The sequence below is a fragment of the Ranitomeya imitator genome, chromosome 4 (assembly GCF_032444005.1).
Source record: "Ranitomeya imitator isolate aRanImi1 chromosome 4, aRanImi1.pri, whole genome shotgun sequence".
NCBI classification, from domain to species: Eukaryota; Metazoa; Chordata; class Amphibia; order Anura; family Dendrobatidae; genus Ranitomeya; species Ranitomeya imitator.
In genome coordinates this window covers 426,129,343-426,145,811 of record NC_091285.1, presented here as the reverse complement: position 1 = coordinate 426,145,811, position 16,469 = coordinate 426,129,343, and the positions used below count along the sequence as shown (strand labels likewise).

Sequence of the window (16,469 nt, the reverse complement as noted above, 5' to 3'; positions counted from 1 at the left end):
AAACTATAAGTCAGCCTTTAAAACACAAAGGCCAGAGTAAACATTGCCAAAAAAACATCTAAAGAAACCAGCCCAATTTTGGAAAATCATTCTTTGGACAGATGAAACAGATCAACCTGTACCAGAAATATGAGGAAAATAAAGTATGGAAAAGTGTTGCAACATATTTATGCACAACACAGCACAGAAATAACATCCTAGATAAGACAGGTGTTGTGAAGCAGAACTACCATTATGGGAGAGTGATAAACAGTTATGTCCATAAATTTTGGAACAGTTCATAGATAATGAGTGTGAATGTTTTATTATCCTCTGATTGGGGTCTGGTTCTGTGTTGTGATGCCCCCACAAGGTCTGAGGAGCAAATTCCTTTGTGTGGTGCATAAATATGTGATTCTTCAGAATTTGTTTTAGTCCTTGCCTGATGAAGAGACCTGTGTAGTCTCGAAAGCTTGCAATTTGTTACCATCTTTTCAGTTAGCCATTAAAAGGTATCAACCACTGAGGACTCTGAATTCTAAATATTTTTGTACTGGCTAACACGGTACCAAGATATACTGTATATCTTTCCTGTATCAAACTTCAGGCAGTCATTGCCTGCAAGGAATTCTCTACAAAGTACCGTACCTAAAATGAACATTTTATTCATGGTCAAATTAATTTCTCCAATTACCTTTGAGCCACTGAAATGAGGAGGATTTGTAGAAAAATGGTTACAATTCCTAAACATTTCACAAGATATTTTTTTCAACCCCTTCAATTAAACCTGAAAATTCACACTTCAAATCATCTCAGTTGTTCAATTTTAAATGAAAACTAGTGGCATGCCGATCACGAAGATTGGGTCACTGTCCAAATACTTCTGGATCTAACTGTATATGTAACATTTCCTATGCAGTTTTGAGCCCAATGGATTATTTTCAATTTTAGCATATTCTAGGCTTGACATTTGTGTGACAATCAATGTACTTTTTTGCTTTGCATTATTTATTTTTTATCTATTTCGTTATCAGTTGAGTTTTCTGTACATCTATTTGCACATTTAAACAACAAAAAACCCTGTGTGAAGGAAGACTAATACAACGTGGCCACAATGAGTCAGCACTAGACACAAGATACCGTATATACTCGAGTATAAGCCGAGATTTTCAGCCCAAAATTTTGGGCTGAAAGTGCCCCTCTCAGCTTATACTACAGTCACGGTGGGCGGCAGGGTCGGCGGGTGAGGGGGAGAGGGCGCTGAGGCATACTCACCTAGTCCCGGCGGTCCTGGCACTCCCCCTGCCTGTCACACGGTCTTCGGCGCTGCAGTTCTTCTCCTCTTCAGCGGTCACGTGGGACCGCTCATTAGAGAAATGAATACGCGGCTCCACCTCCCATAGGGGTGGAGCCGCATATTCATTTCTCTAATCAGCGGTGCCGGTGACTGCTGATAGAGGAAGAGGCTGCGGCACCGAAGACCAGCTGTCCGGGGGTAGGAGCGGGACGTCGGGAGCAGGTAAGTATGTAATATTCACCTGTCCGCGTTCCACACGCCGGGCGCCGTTCCATCTTCCCGGCGCCGCTCCATCTTCCCGGCGTCTATCTCCGCTCTGACTGTTCAGGTCAGAGGGCGCGATGACGCATATAGTGTGCGTGGCGCCCTCTGCCTGATCAGTCAGTGCGGAGAGATGCCGGGACCAGACGCCAGGAGCTGCAAGCAAGAGAGGTGAGTATGGCGGGTTTTTTTTTATTGCAGCAGCAGCAGCAATGGCACAGCTTTCTATGGCACATCAACGGGGCAATACCGAACGGCGCAGAGCACTATATGGCACAGCTATGGGACAATACTGAATGGCGCAGGGCACTATATGGCACAGCTATGGGACAATACTGAACGGCGCAGAGCACTATATGGCACAGCTATGGGGCAATAATGAACGGTGCAGAGCACTATATGGCAGCTATGGGGCAATAATGAACGGCGCAGAGCACTATATGGCACAGCTATGGGGCAATACTGAACGGCGCAGAACACTATATGGCAGCTATGGGGCAATACTGAACGGCGCAGAGCACTATATGGCACAGCTATGGGGCAATACTGAACGGCGCAGAGCACTATATGGCAGCTATGGGGCAATAATGAACGGTGCAGAGCACTATATGGCAGCTATGGGGCAATAATGAACGGCGCAGAGCACTATATGGCAGCTATGGGGCAATACTTAACGGCGCAGAGCACTATATGGCACAGCTATGGGGCAATAATGAACGGTGCAGAGCACTATATGGCAGCTATGGGGCAATAATGAACGGCGCAGAGCACTATATGGCACAGCTATGGGGCAATACTGAACGGCGCAGAGCACTATATGGCAGCTATGGGGCAATAATGAATGGTGCAGAGCACTATATGGCACAGCGTTATATGGCACATCTATGGGGCAATAATGAACGGTGCAGAGCACTATATGGCACAGCTTTATATGGCACATCTATGGGGCAATAATGAACGGTGCAGAGCACTATATGGCACAGCTTTATATGGCACATCTATGGGGCAATGATGAACGGTGCAGAGCACTATATGGAACAGCTTTATATGGCACATCCATGGGGCAATAATGAACAGTATGGAGCATTATATGTGGCACAGCTTTATATGGAGCATCTTATGGGGCAATAATGAACGGTATGGAGCATCTATTTTTATTTTTGAAATTCACCGGTAGCTGCTGCATTTCCTACCCTAGGCTTATACTCGAGTCAATAAGTTTTCCCAGTTTTTTGTGGCAAAATTAGGGGGGTCGGCTTATACTCGGGTCGGCTTATACTCGAGTATATACGGTAAGTGATATAGCACCATACAGAAGGGAAACCTCATCTTCACCCAAAAATGGTATTCAAAAAGATGAAGGATTAATGTTATCCTGGTAATGTGCCGCAGCATTCAATAATCCTAATACCCCTTTTAATGACGAACTCGAAGCACCTGGATGACAAGACTTTTATTGAATACTGCTATCTCCTTTCTTAGCTTCTACCCAGCAAATGTTTCCTACAATAGGTCTCGATAATAGCCATTTTGTATTAATGTAAAGTGCAGTAGGATATGACTTTCCCCCTTATCAGTATCAGATTTCATAAATTGCAATAATCAGAGTAACGTAATTTCTCTGTTCATTTACTGCATTTTAGCTGCCTTGTACATATTCTATAGGGCAGGTCTATTCCAGCATCTCCTAGATACTGGCTGAAAAATAATCACAGTGCGCTATTGCAATCAACATTTATCCTTTTTCTTCATCTACTGGATACTCAGCCAAAGGCATGTTTTTACAGCCGGCTCAGGATTGAGCAACATATACTCGGTCCCTCTAGAAACCAACAGTTGCAGAATAACAGCTAGGTATAATGACCTGTGGTGACATGCTGCACAGTCACTGACTGAGACAATACAGCCTAGATTCTACTTTCATTAAAAATAAAATCTACAACAGGAACACTCATGGTCTGTGCTGAAGTGTTCTGTGCTTTTCAGAAGTCTGGCACTGTATCCTCTTTTCAGTTTAGCTATCTGTATCCACTTGATAAACAACCCCTAATGAATTGAATAACAGGAGGAAGCTGTACGGGTATTTAAAAAATTACAGAGCCGTCATGATCAAACCATTGGTTATCTGGGTAAAACGGTTAATTCTGCTTCTTGTCATTTAGAAGAAAATTAGTCATATATTTTTCTTACAATGTACTAATGAATAAGCAAATTACAACATCATGACAGCAAATAAATGGCTTTTAATTTACTTTTAATTTACTAATTATGTTAAATAACTTTACCTCTTTAATGTTCTGCTCAAATATTTCTGGACTTTGGTGCCTGGAAATATAAAAAAAAAAAACACACACATTTTAATGCATGACAGGTAAGAATACATTTTACTCGTAATGCACACCATATTGCCATCTTTTCTTTCAGTTAAAGGGAACCTGTCACCCCCAAAATCGATAATGAGGTAAGCTCACCGTCATCAGGTGCTTATCTACAGCATTCTGTAATGCTGTAGATAAGCTGCCAATGTTACCTGAAAGAGGAGAAAAAGAGGTTAGATTTTACTTACCCAGGGGCGGTCCCACTGGGGTCTGGTCAAATGGGTGTCTCAGGTCCGCTCCGGCGCCTCCCATCTTCATTCCATGACGTCCTCTTCTGGTCTTCACGCCGCGCCAAGGAAAGGTCAGAGAGGCCCAGCGCCTGCGCACTGCAGTACTTTGCTCTGCCCTCAACAGGGCAGACAAAGTACGCCGGAGCTGCGGCGTGACGACCAGAAGAAGACATCATGGAATGAAGATGGGAGGCGCCAGAGCGGACCTGAGACACCCATCGGAGCAGGACCGCCCCTGGGTGAGTATAATCTAACGTCTTTTTCTTATCTTTCAGGTAACATCGGCGGCTTATCTACAGCATTATAGAATGCTGTAGATAAGCCCCTGATGACGGTGAGCTTACCTCACTATCGATTTTGGGGGTGACAGGTTCCCTTTAAAGCAGTTGTCCAATTTTAAGGGGAATCTCTCACCAATTTTTTGCTACTTCATTTGAGAGCAACATATTGTAATGGCAGAGACCCTGATTCCAGCTATACAGTGGGGCAAAAAAGTATTTAGTCAGTCAGCAATAGTGCAAGTTCCACCACTTAAAAAGATGAGAGGCGTCTGTAATTTACATCATAGGTAGACCTCAACTATGGGAGACAAACTGAGAAAAAAAAATCCAGAAAATCACATTGTCTGTTTTCTTATCATTTTATTTGCATATTATGGTGGAAAATAAGTATTTGGTGAGAAACAAAATTTCATCTCAATACTTTGTAATATATCCTTTGTTGGCAATGACAGAGGTCAAACGTTTTCTGTAAGTCTTCACAAGGTTGCCACACACTGTTGTTGGTATGTTGGCCCATTCCTCCATGCAGATCTCCTCTAGAGCAGTGATGTTTTTGGCTTTTCACTTGGCAACACGGACTTTCAACTCCCTCCAAAGGTTTTCTATAGGGTTGAGATCTGGAGACTGGCTAGGCCACTCCAGGACCTTGAAATGCTTCTTACGAAGCCACTCCTTCATTGCCCTGGCGGTGTGCTTTGGATCATTGTCATGTTGAAAGACCCAGCCACGTTTCATCTTCAATGCCCTTGCTGATGGAAGGAGGTTTGCACTCAAAATCTCACGATACATGGCCCCATTCATTCTTTCATGTACCCGGATCAGTCGTCCTGGCCCCTTTGCAGAGAAACAGCCCCAAAGCATGATGTTTCCACCACCATGCTTTACAGTAGGTATGGTGTTTGATGGATGCAACTCAGTATTCTTTTTCCTCCAAACACGACAAGTTGTGTTTCTACCAAACAGTTCCAGTTTGGTTTCATCAGACCATAGGACATTCTCCCAAAACTCCTCTGGATCATCCAAATGCTCTCTAGCAAACTTCAGACGTGCCCAGACATGTACTGGATAAGCAGTGGGACACGTCTGGCACTGCAGGATCTGAGTCCATGGTGGCGTAGTGTGTTACTTATGGTAGGCCTTGTTACATTGGTCCCAGCTCTCTGCAGTTCATTCACTAGGTCCCCCCGCGTGGTTCTGGGATTTTTGCTCACCGTTCTTGTGATCATTCTGACCCCACGGGGTGGGATTTTGCGTGGAGCCCCAGATGGAGGGAGATTATCAGTGGTCTTGTATGTCTTCCATTTTCTAATTATTGCTCCCACTGTTGATTTCTTCACTCCAAGCTGGTTGGCTATTGCAGATTCAGTCTTCCCAGCCTGGTGCAGGGCTACAATTTTGTTTCTGGTGTCCTTTGACAGCTCTTTGGTCTTCACCATAGTGGAGTTTGGAGTCAGACTGTTTGAGGGTGTGCACAGGTGTCTTTTTATACTGATAACAAGTTTAAACAGGTGCCATTACTACAGGTAATGAGTGGAGGAAAGAGGAGACTCTTAAAGAAGAAGTTACAGGTCTGTGAGAGCCAGAAATCTTGATTGTTTGTTTCTGACCAAATACTTATTTTCCACCATAATATGCAAATAAAATGATAAAAAAACAGACAATATGATTTTCTGGATTTTTTTTTCTGAGTTTGTCTCCCATAGTTGAGGTCTACCTATGATGTAAATTACAGACGCCTCTCATCTTTTTAAGTGGTGGAACTTGCACTATTGCTGACTGACTAAATACTTTTTTGCCCCACTGTATATCATTTACTGGGCTGCTTGCTGTCATTTCTTATAAAAGAACTGTTTTTTTGCTGCAGATCTAGCAGTTCTCTGAATGCTGAGCTCTGTATAACGCCGCCCACATCACTGATTGGCAGCTTTCTGCCCATGTACAGTGTACACAGAATGCTACCAATCAGTGGTGGGGGCAGGATTATACAGAACTCATGAATATGCTAGACTACCTGGCAGCTGGTTTACAAATCATCTAATGATAATTCCTTGCTGAAAAAAAACTGCCAGCGCAGTGAATATTCATTTCTCTTTAGCAGCGGGCACATGCTTTAGCTGCAGCCGCCGACTCCTGCCTCTGTGACCCGCTGCTCTGCCGCTCCCCCTTCCCCGCCGTCTTTCTGGGACAATGACTCGTGTATAAGCCGAGGAGGGCATTTTCAGCACAAAAAAATGTGCTGAAAACTCGGCTTATACACGAGTATATACGGTATTTCACATTGACATGCTTTAGCACTACAGAGTGTAACTTTTTTTGTTCAGCCACAACAAGCAGAGAGAACGTACATTTTTTAGATTTGAATATTTCTATCTCAGAGGACCATATCCAAACATGTACTTATATAAAACCAACTGACTCCAATAGCTTTATATCTGTAAATAGTTGCCATCTTCCAACATGGCCATTGAATGTGCCCTGTAGTCAATTCGTCAGGTCACACCGTAACTGTACTAGATCTCTAGATTATGCTAGGGAAACAGACGTTTTGATTAAAAAATTTCTGAATAAGGGTTATGACCACCAACTTTTAATAGAAGCAAGAGATAATGTGCAGGAGTTACCAAGGGGGGAACTTTTACGTGACAAGATCGTGACGGACGAGATAACTCTCCCTAAACAACAGGATCAGATCTCCATACCAATTATCACCCAATATAATTGCAACACCATATTGCTAAAAAAAAATTGTGAATAAGCACTGGGACCTCCTAAAAGAGGATAAAATAATTGGGGACAGAATATCAATACGACCCAAATTCGTTTTTAGAAAAGCACGTAACCTGGGACTAACGATTGCACCTACAGTAAAAAATCCCAAACGACAAAGTAATATAAAAGGACCATTCAAACATATACTGAAATGCTTTTTTCCATGTAAAAAATGCAAAATGTGCAAGTCAGTGGCCCCAAGCAAACAAAAATCTGTGGTATCCCATAACGGTACACAAATTGACATTACAGATTTTATAACGTGCACAACACAAGGAGTAATCTATGTGATCGAATGCCCATGTAAAAAACAGTATGTGGGGCGTATAAAACGGCCCCTATGCAACAAAATCAACGAACATTTACACAATATTCGCAATGAATATGATCTACATCCTCTGTCCAGACATCTCTCAAAGTATCATAAGGGATCAACCCTTGGAGTAAAAATAATAGGCATCAAAGTGGTCCAAAGAGACTGGAGAAATGGCGACTTTATCAAACTTATGTCACGTGAAGAAACCCGCTTGATTTTTGAATTAGATACTCTAAGACCGAAAGGTCTGAATAATGAGGTGGAGCTATTCGCATTTGAATAAATTATGCTAAACATGACACATGTATTTAAGGATGACCAGCGCAGGGAAAGCCAACCCTGACGAAGGAATCCGCAGTAATTCCGAAACGCGTAGGTTATTGGCTTCCACTACGACCGTACCTTCTTGGAGAAGCATCACATGACTGACAACCAAGTGACCCCGATACCGAAGGTCCATCCGAAGGTCCTTCTCAACTTCCGGCAAAGATTATTAGCTACGCGCACCACGCCTGTCACCGGCTGGGACAGCGCGTGCAGAAGACTCCTACATACAGCCCCCGGAAAAAGAGCAGGAACACGACAGCTAAGTAGCCTCGCCTCATGTATTATCATCTTGTTGATTGTCGTCTCAGCGCCGTCTGAGACTTCTGGACTCTGCATCAACCTATTCAGTTGCAACATATAGATAGCAAGCAGCGTATGATCTGTGGACACTGTATAAGCTCATATTGGGAACAGATTTATACATTACTCTACGCAACAGACAGTTCGAAACGAGCGATCCAGCTCTTCATCATAGAACAACGCTGTCAATGTGTATATACTCATGCACCTAAACAGATCATTTTAACATATATCTAACAAATACCCTTGCTTTTCTCTTTTAGTAAACATACTTATTCTATCTTTGACCTGACTTGTACCACTATCAAAATCTCTCATCTCATGCCACCGAGCAGGTAAATTTCACATTGGTAGTGTTATTGCTTAATGCAACGTAGGACGTAGCGCGGGTGTATATACTTAGTGTGTATATATCTTTACTTTCTAGCTCCTACACCCTAGTAGTGATATAGGGTTCCACCTGCTGCAGTTCGCACTTTCCAAACGTAACAGCGCCGCTATCCCCTATTACCTTCTTGAGACTTAAAAATTAGTTAAAAAATTACACTAAAAACAAAAAAAATAAAAATAAATAGCTTTTTTACCAACACTTTTTTTAATTTTTTTTTTTAGTTTTTTTCTGTTTTCATGTACATTATATGGTAAAATGAATGATAATTTAAAACTACAACTCACTCAGCAAAAAAAGTTCTCTTAGAGCTATGTCGACAGAGAAAACTTTTTGACTCTTGAAAGAGGGGTGGGAAAAAAACAAAAGTGCAAAAGCGCAAAAGGGCTATGGGGCTATATACCGTATATACTCGAGTATAAGCCGACCCGAGTATAAGCCGACCCTCTTAATTTTGCCACAAAAAACTGGGAAAACTTAATGACTTGAGTATAAGCCTAGGGTGGGAAATGCAGCAGCTACCGGTAAATGTCAAAAGTAAAAATTGATACCAATAAAAGTAAAATTGAGACATCAGTAGGTTAAGTGTTTTTGAATATCCATATTGAATCAGGAGCTCCATATAATGCTCCATGAAGTTTATGATGGCCCCATAAGATGCTCCATATTAAAATATGCCCCATATAATCCTGCATAAAGGTTAATAATGGCCCCATAAGATGCTCCATAGACACATTTGCCCAATTTAGTGCTGCACAAATGTTCATTATGGCCCCATAAGATGCTCCATAAAGATATTTGCCCCATATATTGCTGCACAAACCTTGATTATGGCCTCATAAAATGCTCCATACAGAAACTTGCCCCATATAATGCTCCATAAACGTTAATTATTGCCCCATAAGATGCTCCATAAAGATATTTGTTCCATATAGTGCTGCACAAACCTTGATTATGGCCCCATAAGATACTCCATACAGACACTTGCCCCATATAATGCTCCACAAACGTTAATTATGGCCCCATAAGATGCTCCATAAAGATATTTGCCCCATACAATGCTGCACAAACGTTAATTATGACCCCATAACATGCTCCATACAGACACTTGCCCCATATAGTGCTGCACAAACGTTGATTATGGCCCCATACAGACACTTGCCCCATATAGTACTGCACAAACGTTATGGCCCCATAAGATGCTCCATACAGACACTTGCCCCGTTTGCTGTTGCTGCGATAAAATAAAAAATATCACATACTCCCCTCTCCGTCACCCAGGCCCCCAACACTTTCAATATTCACCTGACTTCGTTCCGGCGCCGCTCCATCTTCAGCGTCTTCTGCACTGACGTTCAGGCAGAGGGCACGCACTAATCACGTCACCGCTCCCTCTGACCTGAGCGTCACTGCAGAAGATGCTGAAGACAGAGCGGCGCCTGGAACGAGGAGCAGGTGAATATCGTGCAGCACTCCCCTCCCCATTATACTCACCTGCTCCTGGCGCAGTCCCTGCAGGTCCCTGACTTCCCGGCGCTGCAGCTTCTCCCTGTTCTGAGCGGTCACCGTTACCGCTCATTACAGTAATGAATATGCGGCTCTACCCCTATGGGCGGTGGAGCAGCATATTCATTACTGCAATGAGTGGTACCATGTGACCGCTCAGTACAGGAGGAAGCTGGGGCGCCGGGAAGCCAGGGACCTGCAGGGACCGCGCCAGGAGCAGGTGAGTATAATTAGACAGCCCCTGCTACCCCTTCCCTGCCGACCCCTGGGTATGACTCGAGTATAAGCCGAGAGGGGGACTTTCAGCCCAAAAAAAGGTCTGAAAATCTCGGCTTATACTCGAGTATATACGGTAGTTATGTCACCCAGAAGCATGGGCATATAATTAACCGAAAACTGAAAATAAAGATTAAAAAACAACCACAAGATGGATTTCATCAACCAAGTTATCATTTTAATCAGTACAACAGTGCTGACCTGACACTGTCTGTAGGTTACTATGCACAATCCTGCTGACAGGTTCTCTTTAAAGAAGAAACTGGTATGATAATTTCTACATTCAGAAGAAATTTTCAATAAAACTGCTCCTGCAGCAATGGCTGAGGCATTCATAGCAAATTGCAGAACCATTCTAGATAAGTCCTCCATATGCAGCAGCAATGGTGTTGAAGCAACCACACCTTTGGAATCCACGGCCTGAGTATTCTGTGCAGTGTTCCCCAACTCCGGTCCTCAAGAGCCACCAACAGGTCATGTTTTCAGGATTTCCTTAGTATTGCACAAGTGATAATTGAATCACCTGGACAGGCAAGCATTCAATCACCTGTGCAATTTTAAGGAAATCCTGAAAACATGACCTGTTGGTGGCTCTTGAGGACCGGAGTTGGGGAACACTGTGTTAGAGGCTCACCTAGTGAGGTAGAGTCTCTAAGACATACACCAAAGTGAGCTACACAGGTCAGAGTTGATGGTGCACAAGATCGAGTCTTGGCAGCGCTCACATCAACAAGGAACAGAACAGCAGTGTAAGCAGGACAACAGGCAGACAACCAGAGCAGGAAACACCAGATGAAGCAGAGCCCTGTATGTTGATATACACAAGAACAGTGTAGGCAATCTGGTAACTTGCTTGCAGAGATGTGGTTTCACACAGCAATTGTAGATGTATAGGAAATCAGATAACTTGCAGCTGAGATGCAATAACTCATGTGAACAGAACAGCTGAGAGTATGAAAAGAATAAGAATAGCAGAAATGAATAATAATTAGATACCTTGCTTGCAGAGATAAAGGTATGAACAACTCCAGTATTACAAGAGATGAGTTCATTTTCAGGCACCTTGTTACAGCATTGCTGAGATTAAAATAACACCAAGATTCACAGAACTGTGCTAAGTAGTAGTTTCAAATTGCTGGATACCAAAAAGGAGTTTTGAGGCGAGTAAAGTATAGGATGATGAAAAGTTCTGTAAAATACGTGGAATCTGGAAACTATGCTTCCTGAATACTCAGGTAACTGCTTGAGCCAACCTTAAAAGACTAGGACAATGATGTCAGAGGTAACTCTGCAAGGACTCAGGACATAAGAGACAGGAGCAAGACCCGGTGCTCAATGCATGATACATAAGTAAAAGCCACTAAACAGGTTTTTCACCACTAGGACAACCCCTTAAACTAAATGTTCGGCCTTGATAAGATAATAAAGCCTGTACTCCCCTCACATGCCGGCACTGTTCCAGCGGTGTAGGCACTCGTGGCTCTGGGGCTGTGATGCGGTGGAATGAAATGTGATGCCTGGCACCCAATCAGCTCTGGCGTCACTGTCTCCATCTTCGGATAAACTGAACATGAAGAGGAAGTCCGGGAGCAGCTGCAGCCCTGGTTTCCTCTTCATGTTCAGTTCTTATGAAGGCGGAGACTGTGACGCCAGTGCTGATTGGGCATCAGGTGTCACAACACCAGATCACAGCCCTGGGGAGAGCAAGTGCCGACACCATGGAAATGTAGCCTGCATAGGTGCGGAGTATAGACTTTATTATTTTATCAGTGCAGAAAATTTAGTTTAAGAAGAGGTTGTCCTAGTAGTGGACAACCCCTTTAAATGTTTATACATGAAGGCAATCAATTTGAATCCAAGAGAAGAAAATGTCCAGCTTCACCGAATCTGTGAAAAAAAAGTTTTCTTTATTCACAAACTTAAACATGGAGGATACAAACTTCAGCACAAAACATATAGGTACGAATCTCAATGCGTTTCTGGAGACTAAGCTCCCTTAATCATGTCATGATTCTTACCCATATGGTTTGTGCTGAAGTTTGTATCCTCCATGTTTAAGTTTGTGAATAAAGAAAACTTTATTTTCACGGATTCGGTGAAGCTGGACATTTTCTTCTCTTGGATTCTATACGCCTGGACACAGCGGGTCCATGCTCCCGAAACTCAGATTATGCATCACGGGTGAGCTGGTTTATATTCCTTTTCTTCAATCAATTTGAATACATGCAATCGGTTTGCAGCCATTTATTTGCACGTTCTTCGTACTGTAAAAATCTGTTATAATAATAGTCACGAATCAGTCCTAGTGAATATATTAAGGCAAAAAGGATCAGAGATGTAAGAATGCGCTAGCATTAATGACTACAGGCATTCTAGTTTGGCATGAAGTTCGGAAATCATAATCCACATAAAAAATGAGACTCCCGTTTCTCCCAAAGAAATTGTGTTGTTCAATTCCTCTAGTGGACTAAGGATTAGGTTTGTAATGTTCTAAGAAGGAAAAAAAGATACTGACAGAAAAGGACTATACAGTATTTCTGAAATTCTATTTTTAATATAGATCTTCCTACATACCCTAATTCCCTTTGTGTTGTGAACATATCCTTGGTTTACCTCTTTGACTGTGTTACATTATGATCAAACATTACATGCATTCTCTATTTTGATAGCATTACAAAACATTCCTCAATCACTGTTTCATGGTTATAGGTTCCCCTTGAGAATTTGATTATCAAGTTTTTAAGACACTACTAGATACTTTACTAACAAAACGGAGTATCTCCAGACTCTTATTTAGGATGCTATAAGAAAGCATGCCCTATCCAATCGGATTGTCTAGAGGGCTCATATTGCCCACTCCATAACATCAGTCGTACAAATGCACTGTGAATTAGACATCTCAGTACTGTGTGCTTATCCTCATAATAGTATACAAATAGCTTAGTTCTACCGTAATTAGAGAATTTGATTAAAAAGTAGGTCTTTACATATCCTCCAGGTGTCTCTATGTGTTACACACAGGAGCAACAAGGTGAGAATTCAAGGAAAAAATGGAAACAAATGGGTTAACCTGCACTGTCTGAGAAGACAGGAATCTAAGTACCGTAATACAGTTTGTCAACGCGTTTTGAAGTTTGAAACTTCTTCATCATGATCGTTAACCCATTTTTACCTTGATTTCTCCTCGTGGGTCTGCAGCAGCCTCAAACCTCTTTAATGGTTGCGTGAACAGTATAGGCAATCTGGTAACTTGCTTGCAGATTGTGCAATTTTATTTATACAATTTAGCCAGATAAAATCCTATTGCCCTTTTTTGTCATTCTCTAGTTTTATAATTAAAAGGTGGGAATTTCAATCCCCTTGCCTTACCAATAGTCTTTGGAAGAAAAAAACTGCATCAATATGGAAGATTCAGCAGTTACGTCACGTGTACAGCCACCTGACATATTAAACAAGTGCAACATGAGCAATTTTGGCCACCAACGTTTTGTAGTACATGGTTCCAGTTTTAACTATTGAGTGACATCTGCAATCCACAATAGTGTACTAACCTGCATACAACTCACAGTGTCCCCGTGAACCTGCTCAATTTGCACATTAAAAAGTTATATTACAGTGAGCAGCACTGGTGCTCCCAGCATTAGAGTATACCCCCGGTATGCCGCTATAAGGCGTAATATAATGAAGTAATGCAATATCTGCAATTCCTTTATATAATTTAGTAGCAATAAATCATATAATTTAGTTGTAACCATTCTTACGGTAAGCAATACAACGTGAAGCTAGTGAAAGTAAACACAATGGATAAAATCTCCCAGAACAAGGTATTAGCCTAAAAACCTATTTTATGCCTGTTAGAAAAGTGATTAAAAACAAATGGGTTGCATTTGCAGCTTAAACATTTTATTAGCTAAAAATATCTATCCTAAGCCCAAGTTTGTATCTATTTATGTCACAGATTGGCAGAAGTTGCAAAATATTTCTTTTTTTTTTCTTTTGAATATATCAGAATATAAAATAGATGTCACTTTCTGTAATTCTTGTTGGCATTCCATGAAGGTTTATTATTATTATTATTATTATTATTATTATTATTATTATTATTCCATTAAAACAGCTGGGTCTGGATCACATAAAAGTTATTTTTTATTATTATTGTCCCCATATTACAGTTAAGTCTGGATAGGAACCCTTAAATTTTAGTTGTCTAACATGTTTAATGTGCAGGTTAACTCTGAACATACTAATTTAAAATGCAAACAACTAAAGCTAAAATAAGTTAGCACATATCTAGGGATCTAGACAATTGGGCAGTCACAGCAACAACTTAGACTTACTTATTACTGCATAGATGTACAAATTACAGCATTATAGTAATATCTTTCATGTTGAAACATACGTTACAGACATTGTTCAAACATATCAAATAATAACACAATTTAGGCCAGATTCATACCAGTGTTCTTTTGCTGTTTCATTATGGAAACTGTAAAATTCAACTGCAGCGCCCCAGAGTTCGTGGTTCTGGTTCATTGCAGTAATGTTGTTCTTCCACCAGCTGGAGTGATATTACGTCTGATGGCATTAAAGGAGTTCACCTTGCCAGGTATCACAAACCATACACTACACTTCACACTCCAGTCCACCAGGGGGAGCCTTGCTCCTATCTACTAGGGCAGGGGTCCCCAACTCCAGTCCTCAAGGCCCACCAACATGTCATGTTTTCAGGATTTCCTTAGTCTTGCCCAGGTAATAATTGCATCACCTGTGCAATGCAAAGGAAATCCTGAAAACATGACCTGTTGGTGGGCCTTGAGGACTGGAGTTGGGGACCCCTGTACTAGGGCACTTCTCAAATTAGGGTAAAACTGGTGGGTTGGATAGAAAGAGAGTCAGACGCTGCCTGGGCTTCACCCAGTTAGTTCCTGTCAGGCAGACAGCGGGAAAGGAGGAACACCACAAAGCTGCGGACAGAAGGCCCCAGACAGGGGTGGGATCCTGTCAGAGGCCTAGACAGAAAGACACGGAGCTGCGCCTGCCCCACGTGCGGCAGCATCCTAAGAAAGGATACGAAGAGAATTGTATTGTAGAAAGTGAGACACGAAGTCATAGCACAAGGAGAAGAAAACCAGAAGATTTCTGCCATGAGAGAGGCTGCCTCCTTCTGAGGCGTGTAGCCGGTGGCCGGAACACCGAGGGAGTAATTGACTCTACGCTTTACTTCAGAGACTGGCAGGACAGTCAATTCCAAGTTGGCTGCCCGACCTTAATACCTAAGAAGACACGGTGGCAAATTGTGGGGGTCGGGGCGTCTCTAGGGTCCCTATAAACAAGCCTCAGGCCATCAGTCATACGAGTTTGTCCTATCCACACCATCTGGGGGACAGAGAGGAAGAAATAACATCAAGAACATCTACAACAGTTGTGAGGACCTGCTCAGCAGGGAGGTACTACAACACCCAGGCGCTAGTAGGAAGGCTACTGAATTCCACCTGGATAAGGGGACTCTGGATGTGCCTTCAGACCGGCCGGACTCTGCCTAGCCTACCCTGTGTGTTGTGAATTCTGTTGTCGGGCTCCCTCCTGTGGTCATGAATGGTACTTCGGCTGGTTCTGTCCATGGACTTTCTCTGGTGCCTGTGGGTATTTCTGAGTTTCCTTCCACAGGTGACGAGGCTAATTCGTTAGTGGGCTGCTCTATTCAACTCCACTTAGATCTTTGCCCCATGCCAGCTGTCAATGTTGTACTATGGCTCTAGTTCGCTCCTGGATCGTTCTGAGCTCCTGTGTTATGCTAGGCAATTCAGTAACACAATGTACATAGCGATCAGAGCACATACAGTGATCTGACAATAACCCAAAATAATAGAACGAGCTCTGAAACGTGGGAACTCTGCAGACCGCAATTCCTGATCCTCTCCAAACACAACTAGAGGCAGCTGTGGATTGCGCCTAAGGCTCCCTATGCAACTCGGCACAGCCTGAGAAACTAACTAGCCTGAAGATAGAAAAATAAGCCTACCTTGCCTCAGAGAAATACCCCAAAGGAAAAGGCAGCCCCCCACATATAATGACTGTGAGTAAGATGAAAAGACAAACGTAGGGATGAAATAGATTCAGCAAAGTGAGGCCCGATATTCTAGACAGAACGAGGATAGGAA

General features: G+C 42.5%; 1 protein-coding gene across 4 annotated transcripts in view; it reads right to left on the bottom strand.

Annotated features, from left to right (window-relative positions):
* SHANK3 (SH3 and multiple ankyrin repeat domains 3) overlaps window positions 1–16,469 on the bottom strand; it is a 614,328-nt gene that overhangs the window by 471,782 nt on the left and 126,077 nt on the right. For all 4 annotated transcript variants that reach the window (XM_069765494.1, XM_069765495.1, XM_069765496.1 and 1 more), the window contains exon 2: window positions 3,823–3,862. Coding sequence is in view for 3 of the 4 variants with exons in the window: in XM_069765495.1 (XP_069621596.1) it covers window positions 3,823–3,862 (40 nt within the window). In the remaining variant the exon portion in view is untranslated. The remainder of the gene's footprint in view (window positions 1–3,822; window positions 3,863–16,469) is intronic.